The 20,556-nt window shown below is 49.2% G+C and overlaps 1 protein-coding gene across 1 annotated transcript in view; it reads right to left on the bottom strand.

The window, feature by feature from the left end:
- Window positions 1–8,550: 8,550 nt before the first annotated feature.
- MBD1 (methyl-CpG binding domain protein 1) overlaps window positions 8,551–20,556 on the bottom strand; it is a 107,196-nt gene continuing 95,190 nt past the window's right edge. The window contains exons 18-22 of the mRNA XM_060252233.1: window positions 17,005–17,169; window positions 16,867–16,917; window positions 14,292–14,402; window positions 12,672–12,791; window positions 8,551–10,179 (exon numbers count right to left, since the gene is read on the bottom strand). Coding sequence (XP_060108216.1) covers window positions 9,718–10,179; window positions 12,672–12,791; window positions 14,292–14,402; window positions 16,867–16,917; window positions 17,005–17,169 — 909 coding nt within the window. The 3' untranslated portion in view covers window positions 8,551–9,717. The remainder of the gene's footprint in view (window positions 10,180–12,671; window positions 12,792–14,291; window positions 14,403–16,866; window positions 16,918–17,004; window positions 17,170–20,556) is intronic.

Here is a 20,556-nt window from a genome sequence, read left to right as displayed (position 1 = left end):
GAGAAAAGTACTTCATTCTCTACTTTCTCCATCCCATGCATTATCTTGTAAACCGCTATCATGTCACCCCGCAGTCGACGTTTCTCCAAGCTAAAGAGTCCCAAGCGTTTCAACCTTTCTTCATAGGGAAAGTGTTCCAGCCCTTTAATCATTCTAGTTGCCCTTTTCTGGACTTTCTCCAGTGCTATAATATCCTTTTTGAGGTGCGGTGACCAGAACTGCACACAGTACTCCTAATGGTACAATGATGTCACTTCCGGGTGATGTCATTGTGCGCGAAGAGAGTCCCCCGCTGGAGCCTGCGAGCGACTTGGCAACCCTATTGCAGGTTGTTCTTAACAAATAGATGGCAAGCTAGTCCAAAAGTGTAGCTTGACAATTCTTGTCATACTAAGGAATGGGGACAAAACTAAGACCCGGCTCCAGGACTCTAAGTGCTGCATGGGTCAGTTCCCTAGTAGACAAATTGGCAGCTAGACTTACTATCTGCCCCACCTGGGAGAGTAATGACTGGGAAAGTATTGGTCTCTATAAGTTCTTTTGGACTTGTCAACTAACAAACGTTTCCCAAGAAATAATCCTCCCAATGCGCTCCCTGACTCATCCCCCTCAGAACTAGAGTCCGCCCGTGTGATAGCAGCCATGTGGGGCCACTCTTTTTGAATTTTTCTTCTTGGGCTGCTCTTTTGAATTTTTCTTTTCAGGCTGCTGGGGCTGCTCTTTTGAATTTTCCTTCTTGGACTTCTGGGGCTGCTCTTTTGAGTTTCTTGCAGAGCAGTACACTGCGAAGAAAAAAGCAATGGCAATAAACAAAAGGGTGACCATCCCAATCATCTAGAACAGAGAGAAGAAAGAGACACGTTAAAAACTTCTATGAACACTACGTATCAATGCACTGAGAAGCAGCATTGTTGGTGTTTGCCAGTTTGCCTTCCTTTAAAAGGGCTATAGAGCATAGGCGTAAACTACACAGGGGCTCAGGGGCTGGAGCCCCCTCCCCGGATTTTCCCGGCGGGGGCTAAGCCCCCACCGGGCAACCAACACAGGACTTGGGACTTCAAAGGCATGAATGGGGTGATAAAGGCTATGTGTGATTTTCCTTCTGAGCTGCAAAGTCAGTGTAATGACTTTACAACTTCAGCTTCTTAGAAATGCTAATTGAGCTAAAACAGACACAAATGAATTAGAGGGAGGGTGTCAATATGCATATTAACCAGTGTTGGTAAGTTCTAATTGGGTAAATCAATACATTGGCAGACCTGAGTCAAGGGGGTGAGGAGAGGAGATCTGGTAACTTTCTTTCCTGGCATAGCTCTCACAGCATGCATGAGATACAGACCTCTCTGAGATCTAGAAAAGTGACCATTTTTTTCATCCACCCAGCCTATCTAGAGTGTTGACTGACTCTTGATATTGTAAGGTAATTGAGATCTGCAAAAGTTTTCACTTGTATCTTTGGATTCTCTTGATTAATTACTAAAGTACTGATATCCAGCACATATCAATCCTTATAAGTTTGGTGTCTGTTGTAAAATAAAACCTGGCTGGCCACACCCACTTTTAATGTACCAACAGTCAGACTGCAGGCTCTCTTTGGTGGATTCAAAATACTTGCTTGGTTCCAATTTACATTTGGGGGGGAAGGCGAGATTGAGTGTGGGTGGACATGAAGATCAGAGGCCTTTAAAATTTTCCTACTAGATTCAGGTGGAGTAGCTATGTTGGTCTGAAACAGCAGAACAAAATTTGAGGCCAGTGGCACCTTTAAGAACCAACCAAATTTTATTCTGGGCATCAGCTTTTGTGTGCATGTACACTGTTTCACTTAGATTGCGCACACACTTATTTTATCTGACATGAGCCCTTTTTTCGGCTATTAATCATTGATCTTATTTATTGTTTTGCTGCTGTTGGTTTTATGATGTGAGCCATCCTGAGCCCATTTTGTGGGTAGGGCAGGATATGTTGAATACATGAAATGAAATGAACGTTTGATTTCTAAGTGAAAACTGAATGATTTAGGTGTCAAGCCCCGGTATCAGCAGCAGCAGCTGTAAACTGTAGCATATACTGAACCCAACAAGTAGTTGGTGACAGCCAATTTGGTGCAGTAGTTAAGTGAACCGACTCTTATTTGGGAGAACCGGGTTTGATTCCCCACTCCTCCATTTGCAGCTGCTGGAATGGCCTTGGGTCAATCATCACTTTCGTAGTTGTCCTTGAAAGGACAGCTGCTGTAAGAGCTCTCTTAGCCCAACTTACCTCACAACAGGTTGTCTGTTGTGGGGGGGGGGGGGCGGGAAGGTAAAGGTTCTGCCGCGGACCATATGCATGACATGGTCGCACAGTCCCTTTTCAAAGGAAGTGAGGAACATATGGGAAGGGTCAGATCTGAATTCAGTAAAAAAAATCCCCCCCAATAAAGTTCCTCATCAAAGGCTCCTAAGTAAACTCAGCAGTCATGGGATAAGAGGATAAGTCCTCTTGTGCATTAAAAATGTGTTCATTAACAAGAAACAGAGTGTGAATATAAATGGGCAGCTTTCACAATGGGAGGTGGTAAAGCAGTGGGGTACCACAGGACTCGGTATTGGGTCTGCTGCTTTTTACTTGCTGTCACGACTCAAAAGGGGAGACCACCTGACGCTGCCACCACTCAAGACATCCTTGAGAAGGCCCAGAGTACCCTCCCAAACCTTTCCAATCTTGTTTGCCTTGATAGAGAAGCTAGGGTTGCCAAGTCCAATTCAAGAAATATCTGGGGACTTTGGGGGTGGAGCCAGGAGACTTTAGGGGTGGAGCCAGGAACAAGGGAGTGACAAGCATAATTGAACTCCAAGGGAGTTCTGGCCATCACATTTAAAGGGACCGCACACCTTTTTAAATGTCTTCCTTCCATAGGAAATAATGAAGGATAGGGGCACCCTCTTTTGGGGCTCATAGAATTGGACCCCATGGTCCAATCGTTTTGAAACTTGGGGGATACTTTGGGGAGAGTCACTAGATACTATACTAAAAATTTGGTGCCTCTACCTCAAAAAGCAGCGCCCCCAGAGCCCCCGAAACCTCCAGATCAATTCCCCATTATACCCTCTATGTAGGGGTATATTCTCTATGTAGAGATTATATCGATTCTCTATGTAGAGATTATATCGATCTCTACATAGAGAATAATGAAGTACTCAGCAAACTCCCCCCCCCCATTTCTGGCAACACTGAAGGGGGACTGGCCTCTCTACTCACGAGTTGCTGCCAACTTCTTCAAAGTAACACAGACACCCCATCCCAAGAGGAAGCCTTTCAATCAGTGTCTGAAGCCTCCGGAGGTAGAAACGCACATGGTCCTCTGGGGGCGGAGCTCCCCCCCCTCCGCCGGCCAGACTCCCCAAGGAGACGCCTGTGGCAGCCGGAGAGGATGCAAGGACTACGAGTCCCAGCATGCACCTTGCAAAGGGAGGCCGGACTGGAGCGAATAGCAGGCTGGCGGTGGGCGGGTCTTTGTGACCCCGAGGAAGGGAGAAGCCTAAAGCCTGCGAGGGAGGGAGGCAGGCAAGGAAAGAGACACCGCACCGTTTCCCCCCCACCCCCCACCCCGCTTCCACATTTTTGGAGAGCGGGGGATGAGGCTGCTAATCCAGGGGTCCCCCGGCAGGGCGGGGGGGGGGTTGGGAAGCCTAAGAGAAGCAGACGTGAGGACCAGGCAGAGTAACAAGCAAAAGAAAGATTTATTTAACAGGTCAGTCAGGTGCAGGATAACAGATAAGGTGCATGTATAATAATACAGTAAAGTGGGTGAAGGAAAATATACAAAATGTCCTAACACGACTAGACTCACAGTCCCTAGTCTGTTTGGTCAACCAGGCTCCGGCCTGCTCACTCCTTCCTCAGAGTGAGGGCCTTCTTCCCCGCAGCGGCCTTCCTGCAGGCTCGGCTTCCCAGGAAGAATGAACAGCATTTTCCCTCTCAGTGACCTTTTCCACAGGGAGATCTGAAAGATTTGGGAAGGTACTCTGGGCCTTCTCAAGGAACTTTTAAGTCCAGAGTGGTGGCAGCGTCAGTTGACACTCCATTTGAGTTGTGACACTTGTTCATTAATTATCTGGAGTTGGGAGAAAGCAGTAAAGTGGCTAAGTTTGCAGATGACACTAAATCGTTCAGGGTGGGGAGAACCATGGAAGACTGTGAGGCGCTCCAGAGAGATCCAGCTGAGGCTGAGAGAGCTCTGAGAGAACTGCTGGTTGCATGTGGAGGACAGGGAAATCACCCCCAGTTCTCCAGATTAGAGTCCACCACTCTTAACCACTACACCACGCTGGCTCTCACAAAGTGTGTGTCTTCTTTGCTTAAAGGGACCAAGCTATCGCACTTAATGGCTTCTTTTTTGGCTTAGCATTGCAAAATCAAGTTAACAGCATGAATACCATTTCTCATATTGTCCTGCAAATGCTCAAAATGTGTGGTCAAGCACGCTTTGGTGCCACCTCGTGGCAGTTTTCCTACGGAGCCAAATCCTAGGCTGAAAAGGAATTATGGATTCCCCTTTCAGCCTCTCCTAGGTCAGAGAAAAGGAGGAATTAAGAAATGATTAGAGGCCGAACAAATGTCAACAGGATCCAGATACATCAAAATGAAGGCTAAGGAGTCTAAACTTGCTGAGATTCAGAGGGAACATTTTATTTGGGCCATAGTAGATAGCTCAATCAAAGTGTCACCCCAGTGTGCTGTCGTGGTGAAAAAAGGCAAACTCTATGTTAGGCAGGGCTGGCCCTAGACTGTCTGGCACCCTACGCAAAGCTAACTTCTGGTGCCCTCCCCCTGCATCATATGGGGAGCACCCAATTCAGTGCCTTCAGAAGGCCACAGCGCCCTAGGCAATCACCTAGTTTGCCCCTAGTGGCAGAGCCAGCCCTGATGTTAGGGATAGATCCAGGTGGGTAGCTGCGTTGGTCTGAAAGATTGAAGGTGGCACCTTTAAGACCAACAAGATTTTATTATTAGGGATTACTAGGAAAGTTATTGAAAACAAAACAGCTATAGATCAGCCTGCGGTGCAGAGTGGTAAAGCTGCAGTACCGCAGTCGGAGCCCTCTGTTCATGACCTGAGTTCAATCCCAGCGGAAGCTGGTTCAGGTAGCTGGCTGCAGGTTGACTCAGCCTTCCATCCTTCCGAGGTCGATAAAATGTGTACCCAGCTTGCTGGGGGGAAAGTGTCGATGACTGGGGAAGGCAATGGCAAACCACCCCGTAAAAAGTCTGCCGTGAAAACGTTGTGAAAGCAACATCACCCCAGAGTCGAAAATGACTGGTGCTTGCACAGGGGACTACCTTTACCTTTACAGATCAGTGGTGCGGCCTCCTTTGGAATACTGCGTGCAGTTCTGGTCACTGTATCTCAAAAACAACATTGCAAAGCTTGGAAAGGTACAGAAGAAAACAACGAAGATGATGAAGGGGCTGGCGAACCTTCCCTATGAGGAAAGACTGAAGAGGCTGGGACATGGCAATTTAGAAAAGAGACAACTAAGGGAGAATATGAGAGAAGTTTATAAAATTATGCATGGGGTGGAGAGAGTTGACAAACAACTTTTTCTCTCTCCCCAAATACTACAACTCAAGGGCATCCAATGAAGCTAATGGGTAATAAATTCAGGATGGACAAAATGGAAATACTTCTTTACACAGCAAGCGATTAAAATGTGGAATTTGCTGCCAGAGGATGAGGTGATGGCCACAGGTATAGACAGCTTTAAAGGGGGAGTAGATAGGTTCACGGAAGAAAGGTCTAACAGTGGCTCCTAGTCACAGTGACTAAAAGGAACCTCCATGTTCAGAGACAATCAACCTTTGAATCACAAAGCCAGGAGGCAACATGAGAAGGCCTTTATGCCCTGCTGTTGGCTGTTCAGAGGAACTGGTGGGCTACTGTGTGAGACACGATGCTGGACTAGATGGACCACTGGTCTCATCCATCCAGGACTAGATGGACCACTAGTCTCAGCCTCTCTGCCCTGTTGCTGAAACTCTAGAGGAAATGGTTGGCCACTATGTAAGACAAGATGCTGGATTAGATGGACCACTGGTCTGATGTTCTTATGAAGGTCTCAGCCATTCTGCCCTGTTATTGTCCCTCCAGAGGAACTGGCTGGCCACTGTGTGAGACAGGATGCTGGACTAGATGGACCACTGGTCTGATCCAGCAGGGCTCTTCTGATGTTGTTATGAAGGCCTTGGCCTCTCTGTCCTGTTGTTGTCCCTCCAGAGGAACTGGCTTGTCGCTGTGTAGGACAGGATGCTGGACTAGATGGACCACTGGCCTCATCCAGTAGGGCTCTTATGTAACAAGATGAATGATTGTGCTGGGAGAGAACTACTACCGTAGCTGAAGACTTTCCTTTCCATGAGGGCAATGTAGACGGGACTGCTCCACAAGCTGCCTGGTTAGGGACCATGGTCAGAGGCTTCTGGAAGCAGTCAAGAAGCTGCTTTGAGCTCTTCAAGAGAGAATTGACAGCAAATCAGTGAAACAAACAAACCCTTTCAATAGGGCAGGATTGTAAGTTGGGAAGAGGGGGGATGAGACAATGTGCAAGGAAGCCTGGGGTTAAGAACATAAGAGAAGCCATGTTGGATCAGGCCAGTGGCCCATTCAGTCCAACACTCTGTCACACAATGGCCAAAAAACCAAGTGGCATCAGGAGGTCCACCAGTGGGGCCAGGACACTAGAAGCCCTCCCACTGTGACCCCCCCCCCCCACAAGCACTAAGAATACAGAGCATCACTGCCCCAGATCCATCTATACATTATGGCTAATAGCCACTGATGGTCCTCTGCTCCATATGTTTATCCAGTCAACTCTTGAAGCTGTCTATTCTTGTAGCCGCCATCACCTCCTGTGGCAGTGAATTCTTGTGTTTGACAACAATTTAGGCCCTACCACTAAAGTTCCTTAGCAAACAGCCAATGCTGTGCTTGGTGCCTTCCCCCCCTTATCCATACTCCATTTTCTGTCACATCAGTCAGCCACAGGCAGTCAGTAAAAGAATACAAGAAGGTATGCACCTAGGTCTCAGATAGCCACAGCAAGCAGAGAGATACAGAAGTCAGGAGATGGAACGGCCGCTTACGAGGAAGAGGGGCCGACCTACTTCATATATTAATTGGCAAACTATACAGTTTGGATCTAGCGATCTGCTGGGAGCGAGGACTGCCAAACTTGTGGCCTGGGGGCCAAATTGGGCCTCCAGAAGGCTATTAGGCCCCCAACTGGCCGTCATCTGCTTCCTTCTTCCCTCTTGCTTCCTTCTGCGTTACAGCTTGCTTTGCAAGGCTTGCTCAATCGAACAGGAGCTACAGAGCAAAACCTGTTTTCTCAATTAGCTGAGGCTCCTCCCTTGAAGAAGGGGGAGAGCTACTGAGCCAAGTCTCTCTTCTATTGGCTGAGCTACTGAGCCAAGCCTCTCTACCGTCTATCGGCTGAGGCTCCTCCCAATCATCCCCTGGGGAAGGAAGGAAAGAGCCAGAGCTTCCTTTGCCCAGTTCTCTGTATCCCATGGGAGAAATACAAAGAAAGCGCCTTTAAGATCGAGTGCTAATGTTTTACGTTTTTTTAAAAAAATCTTTGTGTTTGTCTGTGTCCTTTATAAAGTTTACATCTCTGCTACCTAATCTTAAATAGGTACACACATGGCCTGGCCCGACAAGGTCTCATTTATGTCAGATCCTGCCCTCATAACAAATGAATTCGACACCCCTGACCTTTCCCACGTTCCCCTCTATCCTGTAGTCCCTTCCCAGAAAGGATAGCAAGCTGCACTGAGTAGATGGTTAGGGACAGAAGTTACCCCTCTTATCCCTTTCCCTCAGTGTCAACCGTGCTGACACACAAGCGGCAGGAAGGGTGGTTTGGTACCCTTCTGCCTTCATATTACAGCTTCTCCGCCAGCTTGCACAGTTATTAGTCCACAGAGAACCCGGACAGAGAATCTACTAGGCAAAGGAGGATAATGTAAAGAAGATTCACAATCTCCTGACCAGGATTCAGATTCAGCAGAAGTTCACAGGAGCGCAGCTCCTGAACCTTTCTGAGGGTTCCCCCTCTTCCTCTCCACCTACTTCATCCGTTGAATGGTAGGTGCAGCTGCATAACAATTCTTGGATTAGGAGAGCAGCCAGCCACCAGGGGCTTTGCCACACCCCCAGCAGCCCTCATTAACCTCTGGAGAAGTCCACGCCACCCTTTCTCCACTTCTTATGTGATTTAGGGCAGTGGGTGACTTGCTGGCCTTTTGACTGGGGTGGGGGGTGGCCCAGGAGAGCCCCAGGCGAGCCAGTCTAAGCAGGCCTCACTCGCCCGAGGCTCTCCTTTCTTGCATTAGGTTGCTTTTGGCTGGGGAGGAGGGGCAGCATATGCTAATGAGCTCCGCCACCTATTTTTCTACAAAACGACCCTTGCTCCTGACAAACCCCTGGATCTAACTCCGTGTTTAGTTATTTCTACTAACTGGCTGAAAAGCCTACACACCCAGAGAGAGAAAAATGGGACACTGAGATTGCACTTGCTCGTTAAAGTTTTTAATACATTAAAAAAAATAGAGAGACCAGTTCTGATTTTTGATAATTTCTTCAAGGGTAGATCTGATTTTCTTCTGAGCGGGGGGGGGGGGGGGGGGGGGGGGGAGGGGAAGAAGCACAGAACAAAAATTACAAAAACAAAGAGTGCCATGAGGGGAGAAGGCCGGGGTGTGTGTTTGGGGGTGTTTGCTGCTGTTGCCGCCGACCGCACAGAAGGAAGACACGAAACAAAACCGCAGAGTCAGCGAGGGATGCACAGCTATGGCTTCTGTAGAACTTCCCTGAACAGGACGTGTGCCGGAACCTCTCTGCAAACAGGAGGGGCAGCCGGCCCGCCGCTTCGCTGCCTTCCAGCTGGGTCTGTTTCACCTTCTGTGTCCCCCGAACGGAACGCCCCTGGTCCTCCAATTGAACTAATCATCCAAACTCAGAAACAGAAAAACATGCCGGAGGCAACACTTCAAGTTTTAGGTGCATACTAGGGGAGGAAAGAAGGGCTAGGTCTTTGCCAAGAGGCATTCAAGTCAAAGAAGGAGATCCTTTTCGAGAATCCTATCCTTCCCCATGTCCGGAGAAGGTCATACTGCAAGATCTTGATGTCTTCTGGAACTGTGCTAAGTTCAACAGCACGGGGGAATAGGCAAGCAGGAAACAATGCCGAAAGCGACCGAGAGAAGTCCGAGCCAGATGCGTTAAAGAGGTTCTGCACGTTCCCGTCAGACCGTCTAGTGGTACTACGCCGAACGTCTGAAGTTTAAAAATGCGAGACGGTGGTGATCCCAGACAGCTGACGGGGATGTGCTGTGATTCACGATGCAACTCGCCGGCAGGGAGATGAGCAAATGATTCAAAGCCAGACGGGAGCCTAGTCTCCGCTAGAAACTTTTCACGCCTGTGAGGAATTTAGAAGCAGTTTATGGGGCAGGGGGGTGGAGACAAGAGGGGAAACAAAACGGACCTTTATGTGCCAAGCTACTGAACAAGAAGGGGGGGGGGGAATATAAAGCCATTTGCAGCAAGGAATGATCCTTTCAGATATCCAAGCCATTTTCCAGTGTCAAAATAAAACTTCTGCCTGTTCGCTGCGCCACAGGGCCGAGTTCTGTGCCCGGATTTCCCCTTCCCCTACCCCTCTGGCTCGGTTCTTAGCGGGTCCCGCTCCCTGACGGCCAAGGGTTAAGCCGGCACTGCGGGCAGCAGCCCGAGTACACCAGAACGTCGCAGGCCTGGGACCGTTCGCCGGCGTGCCAGCCTGCCGGCCAGCCAGGACAAAGCCGATAGGCCTCCAGGTCGCAGATCAGTTCCACCACTTCGTCAACCGTGGTGAGACGGGCGGGGTGGCTGGCGTAGAGTTCATGTTCGGGAGGCACGGGGAGGTTCCGCACCACCACCTGGAAGAAGAGGCCTGGGCGGATGTGGATGACTGTCGCCGACATGGTGGAATGTTTCGAACGTTGAACCAGGCGCAGATCCGGACCACCCAGCAGGGGCAGCACCTCCCAGTGAGCGGGGAGAGGGATCTCATTCAGCTCGGCCAGGAACTCTCGCAGGACGCTGTCCAGCTGGCTCAGAGGCTGCACGCCTTCCAGGCTGTAGATCTCCATTATCTAAGGAACGAGGAAAGAAACCGGATTAACGCATGGGGCGGAGAGACTGGGAAAGAAGAAGCTTTTCTCCCTCTCTCATAGTCACTGGAACCTGGGGTCATCCTCTGAAGCTGTAGGGTGTGTCATTAACCCTGAGGAGGGGGAGCTGGAAGGGTTAACAGACCAGGAAGAACCAACAGCTGGCCCATCAATCACTCTCCCCACATTCCAGGCACCTGCTCCAGCTGTTGACAATCAGTCTCCTGCAAGCTCTCCCCCTCCCATCTCAAGAATGCACAGCCGTCTTTGACAAACACTGGCAGAACACAGGCGCGCTGCATGCCAATGCTTCTGATCTCTTAGCCCTGATTACTAGGAGAACTACGGCCACCCAGGAAGCAGGCTGATTGAGGCGCCCATATAACTCATGCCCGGGACTTGGCAACCTCGTGGAAGCAACAAGTCAACTCCCTGGCTTGCATCCACGCTCCTTCCTGATTCCAGTTCCTGACCGGTTTGAATTCCTTGGCACCCTGACCCTTTGGCTTTGGACACTGACTTCTGCTTCTGGTTTGCGATTTTGCTGTGGTGACTTGGCTCCTGACAGACTCCCTGAACTTTGACTTCAGACCGGCTTTAGACTCCCTCCTGCCTGCGCCCTGAGAACGTAACAGGGTGGGAGATTCAGAATAGACTTCTTCAGTGCCTAGCAATGTTCCCTCTAAGCTGCAGAGTCTTCTGAGCAAAAATTCTACTTTGTGAGCTACTGTTGTTAAAGTTGTGAGCTAATAGCATGAAAGCTGTGAGCTACTGGATAAATTATTGTGTTCTGGGGACATTATTCCTAAGCTAAGACAAAAATGCGTGAGCTGGAGGCTAAAAATTTGGGAGCTAACACGCTAACTCAGCTTAGAGGGAACACTGGTGACTGGTTAAATTGCGGGACTCGCTACAACAGAACTTGGAAATGGCCACCCAATTGGATGGCAGAAGGAAGAGGAGTAGGAGATTGGATTTATATCCCGCCCTTCATTTGGAGTCTCAGAGCAGCTTACTATCTCCTTTCCCTTCCATTCCCCACAACAGACACCCTTGTGAGGAAGGTGAGGCTGAGAGAGCTCTCTGAGAGAACTGCTCTTGAGAGAACAGTTGAGAGAACTGTGACTGACCCTATGTCACGCTAGCAGCGGCAAGTGGAGGAGCGGGAAATTGAACCAGGATCTCCCAGATTAGAGTCTGCGCTCCTAACCACCACACCAAACTGGCTAAGCTGGCTTGAACACACACAAATTTCATGGAGGACAGGCCTATCAATGGCTCCTATTCATGATGGGACATCTGCTACCTCCAGTACCAGAGGCAGTATGCCTCTTTGTGCCAGTTGCTGGTAAGCATGGAGTGATCCAGCACAGTTTTTCTGACGTTCTCAACACCTTCTTCCATTTTCCCCTGCGAGCCGCTAAGCTCCCATGCAATAGGGGGTGGCGTTAATTGAGGCGGCAGCAAAAATTTGCCGAGCTTCACCTTCTAGCTCGAAAACTGGAATTTCAAGGAGAGCAGCAGCACTGCACAACTTCCCGTGAATGTATTACGTCCCCCAAATAGTGAGGCAGCCATTGTTCCAAAAATCACACATTAAAGCACTTATAAAATGCCACAATTCCTACTCCCTGCCCCTTCATTCCAAGCCTCTTTGTAACCACCATGTGTGAGCTTAGTGTCAGGATCAAGAACAGAAAGAGTTTTTGAGAAGACCATGCATTTCTGAGTTAAAGAAAAAGCAAACTGAAGGGGGGGGGCTATAATTAGATAATATTTTTGTGGGCAAGTGATCCCACAAAAGATTCTCTTAGGTCAGAGCATGTACAGCCTTCTGGTTTTTATAAAAGAGCCTCACTCTGGCCACACAAAGCTACTTAACATCCCCTCCATACTGAGCCGTCCATGGGAGGAACGGGGTACAAATTAACAGAAAATAAATAAATACTTAACATCCACTCCACTGTCTGCTCACCATCCCCTCCACTGTCTGCTCAACATCCCCTCCACTGTCTACTCAACATCCCCTCCATTGTCTACTCTAGCACCTGCTCTAGTACTTCTAGAGAGTCAGTTTGGAATAGCAGTTAAGAATGGCGGACTCTAATCTGGGAGAACCGGGTTTGATTCCCCATTTCTCTTCAACATGAAGGCAGTTGGATGACCTTAGATCAGTCACAGTTCTTGCAGAGCTGTTCTCTCAAGAGCAGTTCTCTCAGAGAGCCCCACTTGCCTCACAGGTTGTCTGTTGTGGGGAGAGGAAGGGAAGGAGACTTTAAACCGCTCTGAGACTGCAAGTGAAGGGAGTGGCATAAATCCAGCCTCCTCTTCTTCTACTATTCCTGTTGCCACCCCACAGCATGCGAGCATACTGACACCCCACACCCTCGTCCTCCATCCCCCCCCCCCCCCCCGAGACAACAGACAATAACCAAGGGTTTCCAAAGCTTGCTCCAGACTATTTTGTCACTCACCACTGGGGGGCGTATTGGCTGCAGCTGTTCCACTTCATCATCCTCTTCGTCATCCAGCACCACCACCTCTCTGCATTGTGTCTCCCTGGTGCTCTTAGATTGAGGCAGCCCCGCCAACACCTGCAGCAACAAACAATCATCAGGAGGTCCAGCGTTACAGGTGTTACACAAGCCTTGGGAAAACCATGACCCACTATTTTCCATACACAAACACACACACACACACACACTAACACTCTTGTTCTAGGAAGCAATCCTGCAACTAAAGAGGAGAAGGACATATGCTGAAAGCAGAAATTAATTACAGGACTCAGCTTTCTAGATTCCACCCTCTGGCTCAGGCAGAGGCAGCCAATCTTTCCACCAGGTGCCCCAGGAACTAAGCACTGAGGGGGGAGAGGAAGAAATAGGTACACTGGACCAGGCCCAGAGGGGGGTTGACCCAGGTTACAATATGGCCTATTCTATTTACTGAGAAAATATTGTTGGACTATTCTATTTACTAAGAAAACAATGTTGCACTTAACTGTAACTGAGTAGTCTTCTGTGCAGGCATACATGGGAATGTGCATGTGCAGCCCTGCCATGGAGAGTATCTTACAGGCTTCAAGGGACTTCTAGTAGTAAAGAGCACACCCTCTCCCATCTAGGTTGGAGGTTTCCTGCCCAAATGGTCACGTGATTGGAAGATGGAAAACAATCCTTCCTCAGAATTCAGGTTTTCACGGCTGGTAACATCATTAGGGTTTGTAGAATCTTTCGGGATCAAGTGCCGTGTTCTACTGGAGAAAGTTTTCCTTCCAGACGTTTCGCTCTCATTGCAACGCCACTGAGGATGTTCTCCGCAGCTGAGAACGAAACGTCTGGAAGGAAAACTTTCTCCAGTAGAACACGGCACTTGATCCCGAAAGATTCTACAAACCCTAATCCTTCCTCAGTCTTCCTATCAGAACCATGAGGGTGTGGCCCTGAATGCAGAGCAGTCCGTGGCACAGAAAGGAGGGAAGGATGTGGGTCTGCATAGAGGATCACTCGATGAATGTCAGTTACAGGTGAGTGCAACTATGTTTTGTCTTGGTGGCTTCTGTGCAGTCCCACATGGGAGATCAGCAAGCTTATTTACTTTAGAGGAGAGTGTGAGCATCAGTCATCTTCTTATGAAATTGCATTAATGGATCCAAATGAGTGGGCTGCATATTTCAAAGCTGTACTAAGTTTAGTACCTTGAAAACTTCTCACATGGTCACACTTGAAGCTGCCTTACACAGAATCAGACCCTTGGTCTATCAAGGTCAATATTGTGTACTCAGGCTGACAGCGGATCTCCAGGGTAGAGATTTTTCACATCACCTCTTGACAGATCTTTTAACTGGAGATGCCAGAACCTGGGACTTGCGCATGCCAAGCAAAGGCTCTTCCGCTGAGCCATATCCCCTCCCCTGTGCTCTCCAAGCAGTTGGGCACCTGAACCCCTTAAACAGGACGTCACAAAGAAGACAGACGAAGCCCAGAAGGCCAGAGACAGGAACACAATGCAGCTGTGCAATAAAATAACAAAGGGACATGCTGAATTAGTTTCTCTCTCTTCCTTCCCTGCCATGGCCCCAAACTAAGGCTTACCGGAGAATCACTCAACGGGCGACGGTCTACACACGGTTCTGCACGGTCTTGCTTAATCTTGGGAGATGTAGCAAGGAGGAGGTTGACAGCAGGTAATCTAGGATCTGGTTCCTGGGAAAACAAATGAGGCAGAGCCCATAAGCAACACAACATAGATGCTGCAGCTGTGTGTTGTAGTTGTTGTTTTGCAAACAATGGGAAGCGTTCAACATGGACAGTGCTTTAAGACTACTGAACAGTGATGTCACAGGCAACATCTGTACAGAAACCATGTGCACAGAGCAATTTCAACAGCAAGAGAGGTTGCCAGAAGGGAGAGCGATATAAGCTGAGACCAGATGCTGCAACTCCCGGCTTCTCGGACAGATGGCAACCTGTAGAGAAACTGCCTTGGCAACAAAAACCAGATTGAGGTATGTTTCATGCAGAATGCCTGAGAATGTTGCTCTCCATACCGCAGCCTTCTGAAGCCAAGCCAAGAGCTCTAAAACAAAGGGCCTTCTCAGCGGTGGCACCTATCCACAGCAACACTCCTCCTTTGGAAGTTCACCATTAGAAAGTCACTCAAAAACAGCTGAGATTTCAAGCTGGTTTCTATAATCGTTAGTCTACATTAGTCTACATCACTGACCTCAGTTTGGTGTAGTGGTTAAGTGTGTGGACTCTTATCTGGGAGAACCGGGCTTGATTCCCCACTCCTCCACTTGCACCTGCTGGAATGGCCTTGGGTCAGCCATAGCTCTGGCAGAGGTTGTCCTTGAAAGGGCAGCTGCTATGACGGCCCTTTCAGCCCCACCTACCTCACAGGGTGTCTGTTGTGGGGGAGGAAGATAAAGGAGATTGTGAGCCTCTCTGAGATTCGGAGTGGAGGGCGGGATATAAATCCAACATCATCTTCTCCTCCTCCTCCTCCTCCGTTCATGCAAGTTAAATTCTTATTTGCTGAAGAATTACAGAGATTTCTGCTGATTCCCCCCTCCCACTGCAGGCCCCCACACTGTGCTCCATGCTGTGCCGAAGGGCCCATGGGCCCCAAGAGGCCATATTTCAGACAGAACAAGCTGTAATAAGAGCAAAAACTTCACACTTAGGGTGCTTAGGGACCAGTCTCTTACATTTTAGCTGTCTAGTTTATTTATTTGTTAAAAGCAAATGGCAAACCTCAAATCTCCCTCCCAACTTTAAAGATGCCTGCCGCTCCAACCCCGTCAAAAGCCCTGGCAAACACACAGGCCTTGCAGTACCTCCTGAAGATGAGAGGAGAGGGGGAGAGGCGAGGAGGGGAGGGGAGGGGAGGATAGATTGGATTTATACCCTGCCCTTCACTTGGGAATCTCAGAGCAGTTTACAATCTCCTTTCCCTTTGTCTCCCCGTAACAGACACCTTGTGAGCTAGGTGGGGTTGAGAGAGCTCTGACAGAAACTGCTCTTGAGAGGAACAGCTCTGAAAGAACGCAAAGTCACTCAGCAGATGCATGTGGAGGAGCAGGGAATCAAACCCGATTCTCCCAGGTTAGAGCCTGTGCACTTAACCACTACATCAAAACTGGAGCCCCGCTCACGGCTTCAAGAGACCATTCCACAGGCCCTGCTCTGGATAGCCCAGGCAAGCCCAATCTTGTCAGTTCTTGGAAGATAAGCAGGGTCGACTCTGGCAAGTATTTGGATGGGAGAGACCTCCTTGGAACATCATCAGTCAGAAGGGCGGGGCAGGCTTTATTCAGTCACATCCCTGAATATCCTCCAGGCCCCTAGCAGGAGTCAGTCACCAAAAGTTGCTATGACTTCCAGGTGCAGACAGACACACACACACATTTTAAAAAATACCAAAATACCAGAAAGAGAGAGAGATACCAAAATACCAGAAAAAGAGGGACAGAGAGAGAGAGAGAGAGAGAGACACACACACACACACAGAGAAATCCCATTCCACAAAGACAGAGAGAAAAAGACAGAGACACAGAGAGAGACAGAGAGAGAGAAATCCTATTCCACAAAGACAGAGAGAGAGACACAGAGAGAGAGAAATCCTATTCCACAAAGACAGAGAGAGAGACACAGAGAGAGAAAGACAGAGACACACAGAGAGACACACAGAGAGAAATCCCATTCCACAAAGACAGAGAGAGAGGGAGGTATGGAGAGAGACAGACACACACACACACAGAGAAATCCCATTCCACGAAGACAGAGAGAGAGGTATGGAGAGAGAGAGAGAGAGAAACACACACACACACACAGAAATCGCATTCCACAAAGCCACTATGGAAAAAGCCTGGCCAGTGGCAGACAGGCCCCCCTAAGAGGTGAGACAACCAACAGATGGCTTCCTGGTGACCACAGCAGTTGGCGCAGAGGGATACATGAAAGACAGGTTTGTGTTTTTATTACACTTACATGCTTCTTTCATTTTCCAAACCGTCTGGTAAAGTATGGAGGACGAAAAAACCCACCTTCTTTAAAAGAAGGAGACATCTGGCTGAAGTTCCAACGCTAGACACTTTGACCAACTGAGAATGACTCAAGTGGCTGAGTAAAGACACCTGCAAACGGGGCAGGAAGTGAGAATTCTCACCTTCACCAAGACCTGGGTGGGCTGGGTAGGGGGGCAGAGGACTGCCGGCCCCTCTCTGACTTGCTGCGGCACCGGCACCTTCTCCTTGACTTGCTGCGGCACCGGCACCTTCTCCTTGACTTGCTGCGGCACCAGCACCTTCTCCTTGACTTGCTGCGGTACCAGAGGGAGGTCCTTCGCGCAGACTTGAGGCAACTCCTCCTTTGCTTGCTCCTGCAGCTTCAGCAGCTGTTGGCCCGGCGTCTCTCGGTTCTGCGGCTTGGACAGATCGATCGGTTTGCTGGCGCAGGGCAGCTCCTCAGCCTGCAGTGAGATTGGGAGGGAGGGGAACAGGAGTGTGATTAGACCTCTCTGTGTTCCCAGGCATGCTCCCCAGATGTGGTACACAGCATCCAGCGTAACCCCTACGACTGCCTTGAGGCTCGGAACGTCAGATGTCCTTCGCAAAATCTCCGAGATATAATCAGAGCTTCCAGGAAAGGGCGGGGTTTCTCTGAGATCTCTGAACTGCCCTGGAGAAATGGCAAAGTTCATGTGGACCAAAATGCTTTTCAGTAAATGTCACACAGCAGGGGCCTAGGAGGGCCTTCTACTGGCTGCCACCGCTCTGGTTAGGGTCTGCATGGGAGGGCCCAGAGCACCCAACCACCCTTGTTATCTTCCTTATTAGTAAATACCTCTTAACTGTGACTAAGGAGACGTGAGGACCCAGGCAGTTTAACAACAGCAGTTTATTTACAGCGATCAAATAATAAGTGGGTAAAAACAGTGAAATATATATACCGTAAGGTAGTCCCCTGTGCAAGCACCAGTCGTTTCTGGCTCTGGGGTGACGTCGCGTCATGACATTTTCATGGAAGACTTTTTACGGGGTGGTTTGCCATTGCCTTCCCCAGTCATCTACCCTTTCCTCCCAGCAAGCTGGGTACCCATTTTATCGATCTCGGAAGGATGGAAGGCTGAGTCAACCTTAAGCCGGCTACCTGAGCCCAGTTTCCGCCAGGATCGAACTCAGGTCGTGAGCAGAGAGCTCCGACTGCAGTACTGCAGCTTTACCACTCTGCGCCACGGGCCTCTGTAATATATACAGTAAGGAAAAAGGAAAGGTCCCCTGTGCAAGCACCAGTTGTTTCCGACTCTGGGGTGACGTGCTTAGCCAGACATTCCCTTCCTCTAATACCAAAACTCACCTCTTTGGATAAGGGATCTCTCCTGCTACCTTCTCTCCTGCAGCCTTTTCCAGAGAGAACACACCCTGTCTGTGCCTTGGCCTTTTATACGCGCCTCCCGGGTTCCCACCCCTCCCTCTCTGGGCCAGTTTTCCCTCCAAAACTTAGCCACCCAATCAAAGGGACAGAGGGGATCCTGGGAAAAGTAGGCTTTCTGTAATAACTCCTAGGCAGGCTTCTCTGGAGCCCACAGGCCTCACTGGGCCCAGGATCATGACAGTAGATTATGGAAATAAAATCAGGGTTCTCTTCTTCTCCCTTGGACCCCTGGTCTGAGCCCAGGGATTTTTCACAGGCTACATAAAAACAACAAAAACAAGCAAACCAGCACGAAGTCCCAGCACAAATGTTTTAGCTTTGTGCTGTTTAACACGACTGACATTTTGACAGATGAAGCATACGCTGCTCCTATTTCAGAGGAACCTTACAGAAAAATCGTTGCCATGGAAGGCTAAATGCTTTGAAGCGCTTCCGTTTTGACTGAGAAACAGAAGCGACGATAGCTTCCCAGTTGGAACCTTGCTACTAAGCCTTCCGATTTCCCTCTCCGCATTTCCTTCCAAGTGTCGCTGCAACCCCGAGGACTAGAAACTTGCAATCTGACTGGGCATTCTCAGGACGACCAGGATCCTAAGGGCTTCTTAAAGAGTTTTTCTTTGGGTTGCCCGGGGTTAGTCCATGCATAACCTTAAGTCCCTACAATCAGCCAACCAACAACTTTTGGTAATACCTGGCCCCAGAGACGTCCATCTAGCCTTGGCAAGGGCCAGGGTCTTTTCAGCCCTGGCCCCTGCTTGGTGGAATGAGCTCCCCCTGGAGATCCGGGCCCTGTGGGATCTGCTTCAATTCTGCAGGGCCTGTAAAACAGAGCTCTTTTGCCAGGCTTTCAACTGAGGCAATGGACGCCACTCGTTACTGGCCTCCCCCCCTCATTCCATCGCACATTCCATCCCAGCGCTACAAGATCTGCTGGACAATAGGTCACATCTGTGAGGCAGAACCTGCCATCTTAGCCTTTGTAAATTTAGATTTTATATATTTTAAATTGTTTTTTATTGTTGACTGTTTTTATGATGTAACCCGCCCTGAGCCTGTTCTACGGGAAGGGTGGGCTAAAAATCAAATCAAATAAATAAATAAGGTTATGGGGCGAGGGAGAGAAGGCTCTCTGCACAGCACTGATTCAATGTTACCTGGTTCTCGCAAACCACATAGCACTCTTTTTTATTTATTTCCATCACTTATAGTCCACCTTTCTCAATTGGACTCAAGGCAGATTACTCATTAATTGCTGGTACCGATTCCCGGGGCTTTTTTTTTTATAGCAGGAACTCCTTTGCATATCAGGCCACACACCCCTGATGTAGCCAATCCTCCTGGAGCTTACAGGGCTCTTAATACCGGGCTTACTGTAAGCTGCAGGCGGATTGGCTACAGCAGGGGTGTGCGGCCTAATATGCAAAGGAGTTCCTCCTACAAAAAAAAAAAGTACAACAAGCTGAGAGCTCTCGGCGCCTGTCCGACACAGGTGGTAAGGGGGAAAGCTGTGAGAACGCTGCATTTTTCTCTTGGTGTCCATTTATACTGTTCTGGATGAAGCAATGAACTGGAAGCGATGATCTGAAGGCATAACTGGGGTGGTGTGTGCGTGTATCCTTATTTCTGCTGACCAGACAGCGCCAGTGTTCACCAACCTGCACGTTATGGGTGCATGGGTGCAAAAGCTTGCTTCCCTTCTTCAACACTGCCTCTCAAGACTCACACGGAGTCCACTGACTCATGCTTTACAGAGGATGCCAATGGACTGGGGCAAAATGAGAGGATGGCCTGAGCCAGGCACTGACCTGTGTCAGTACCGCTCACCTCACCCACCAGTTTGGAGTAGTGGTGAAGTGTGCGGACTCTTATCTGGGAGAACCGGGTTTGATTCCCCACTGCTCCACTTGCACCTGCTGGAATGGCCTTAGGTCAGCCATCGCTGTCGCAGGAATCGTCCTTGAAAGGGCAGCTGCTGTGAGAGCCCTCTCAGCCCCACCCACCTCACGGGGTGTCTGTTGTGGGGGAGGAAGATATAGGAAATTGTAAGCTGCTCTGAGTCTCTGATTCAGAGAGAAGGGCAGGGTATAAATCTGCAGTCGTCTTCTTCCGTGTCAGCGGACAAAGGCTCAATTTGAATGCCAACTCTCCACTGATTGGTCGGAACCTGCTACTACAGGTGTGCACAACCGTGCCTATTTGCAGGCTATGGTGCCCAACCTTGTGTTTTGTCTGGCTCTTTGCAACCTGCTCTAGCCATGTGTTTTGAACTCTCATATTTCCCATCCCTACCCCAACGGTGATCTTAACAGATTTAGCAAGAACTGGTCCTAAGATACTTGTGATCCGTCCATTACGTTTAGATGTACCACACCACACCTGCTAGGGACTTAAAGGATTCTGACATTTTCAGGAGGCAGCTCTC

Source organism: Heteronotia binoei, chromosome 13 (genome assembly GCF_032191835.1).
Source record: "Heteronotia binoei isolate CCM8104 ecotype False Entrance Well chromosome 13, APGP_CSIRO_Hbin_v1, whole genome shotgun sequence".
Taxonomy (NCBI): Eukaryota; Metazoa; Chordata; class Lepidosauria; order Squamata; family Gekkonidae; genus Heteronotia; species Heteronotia binoei.
This window is presented reverse-complemented; position numbering and strand designations above follow the sequence as displayed.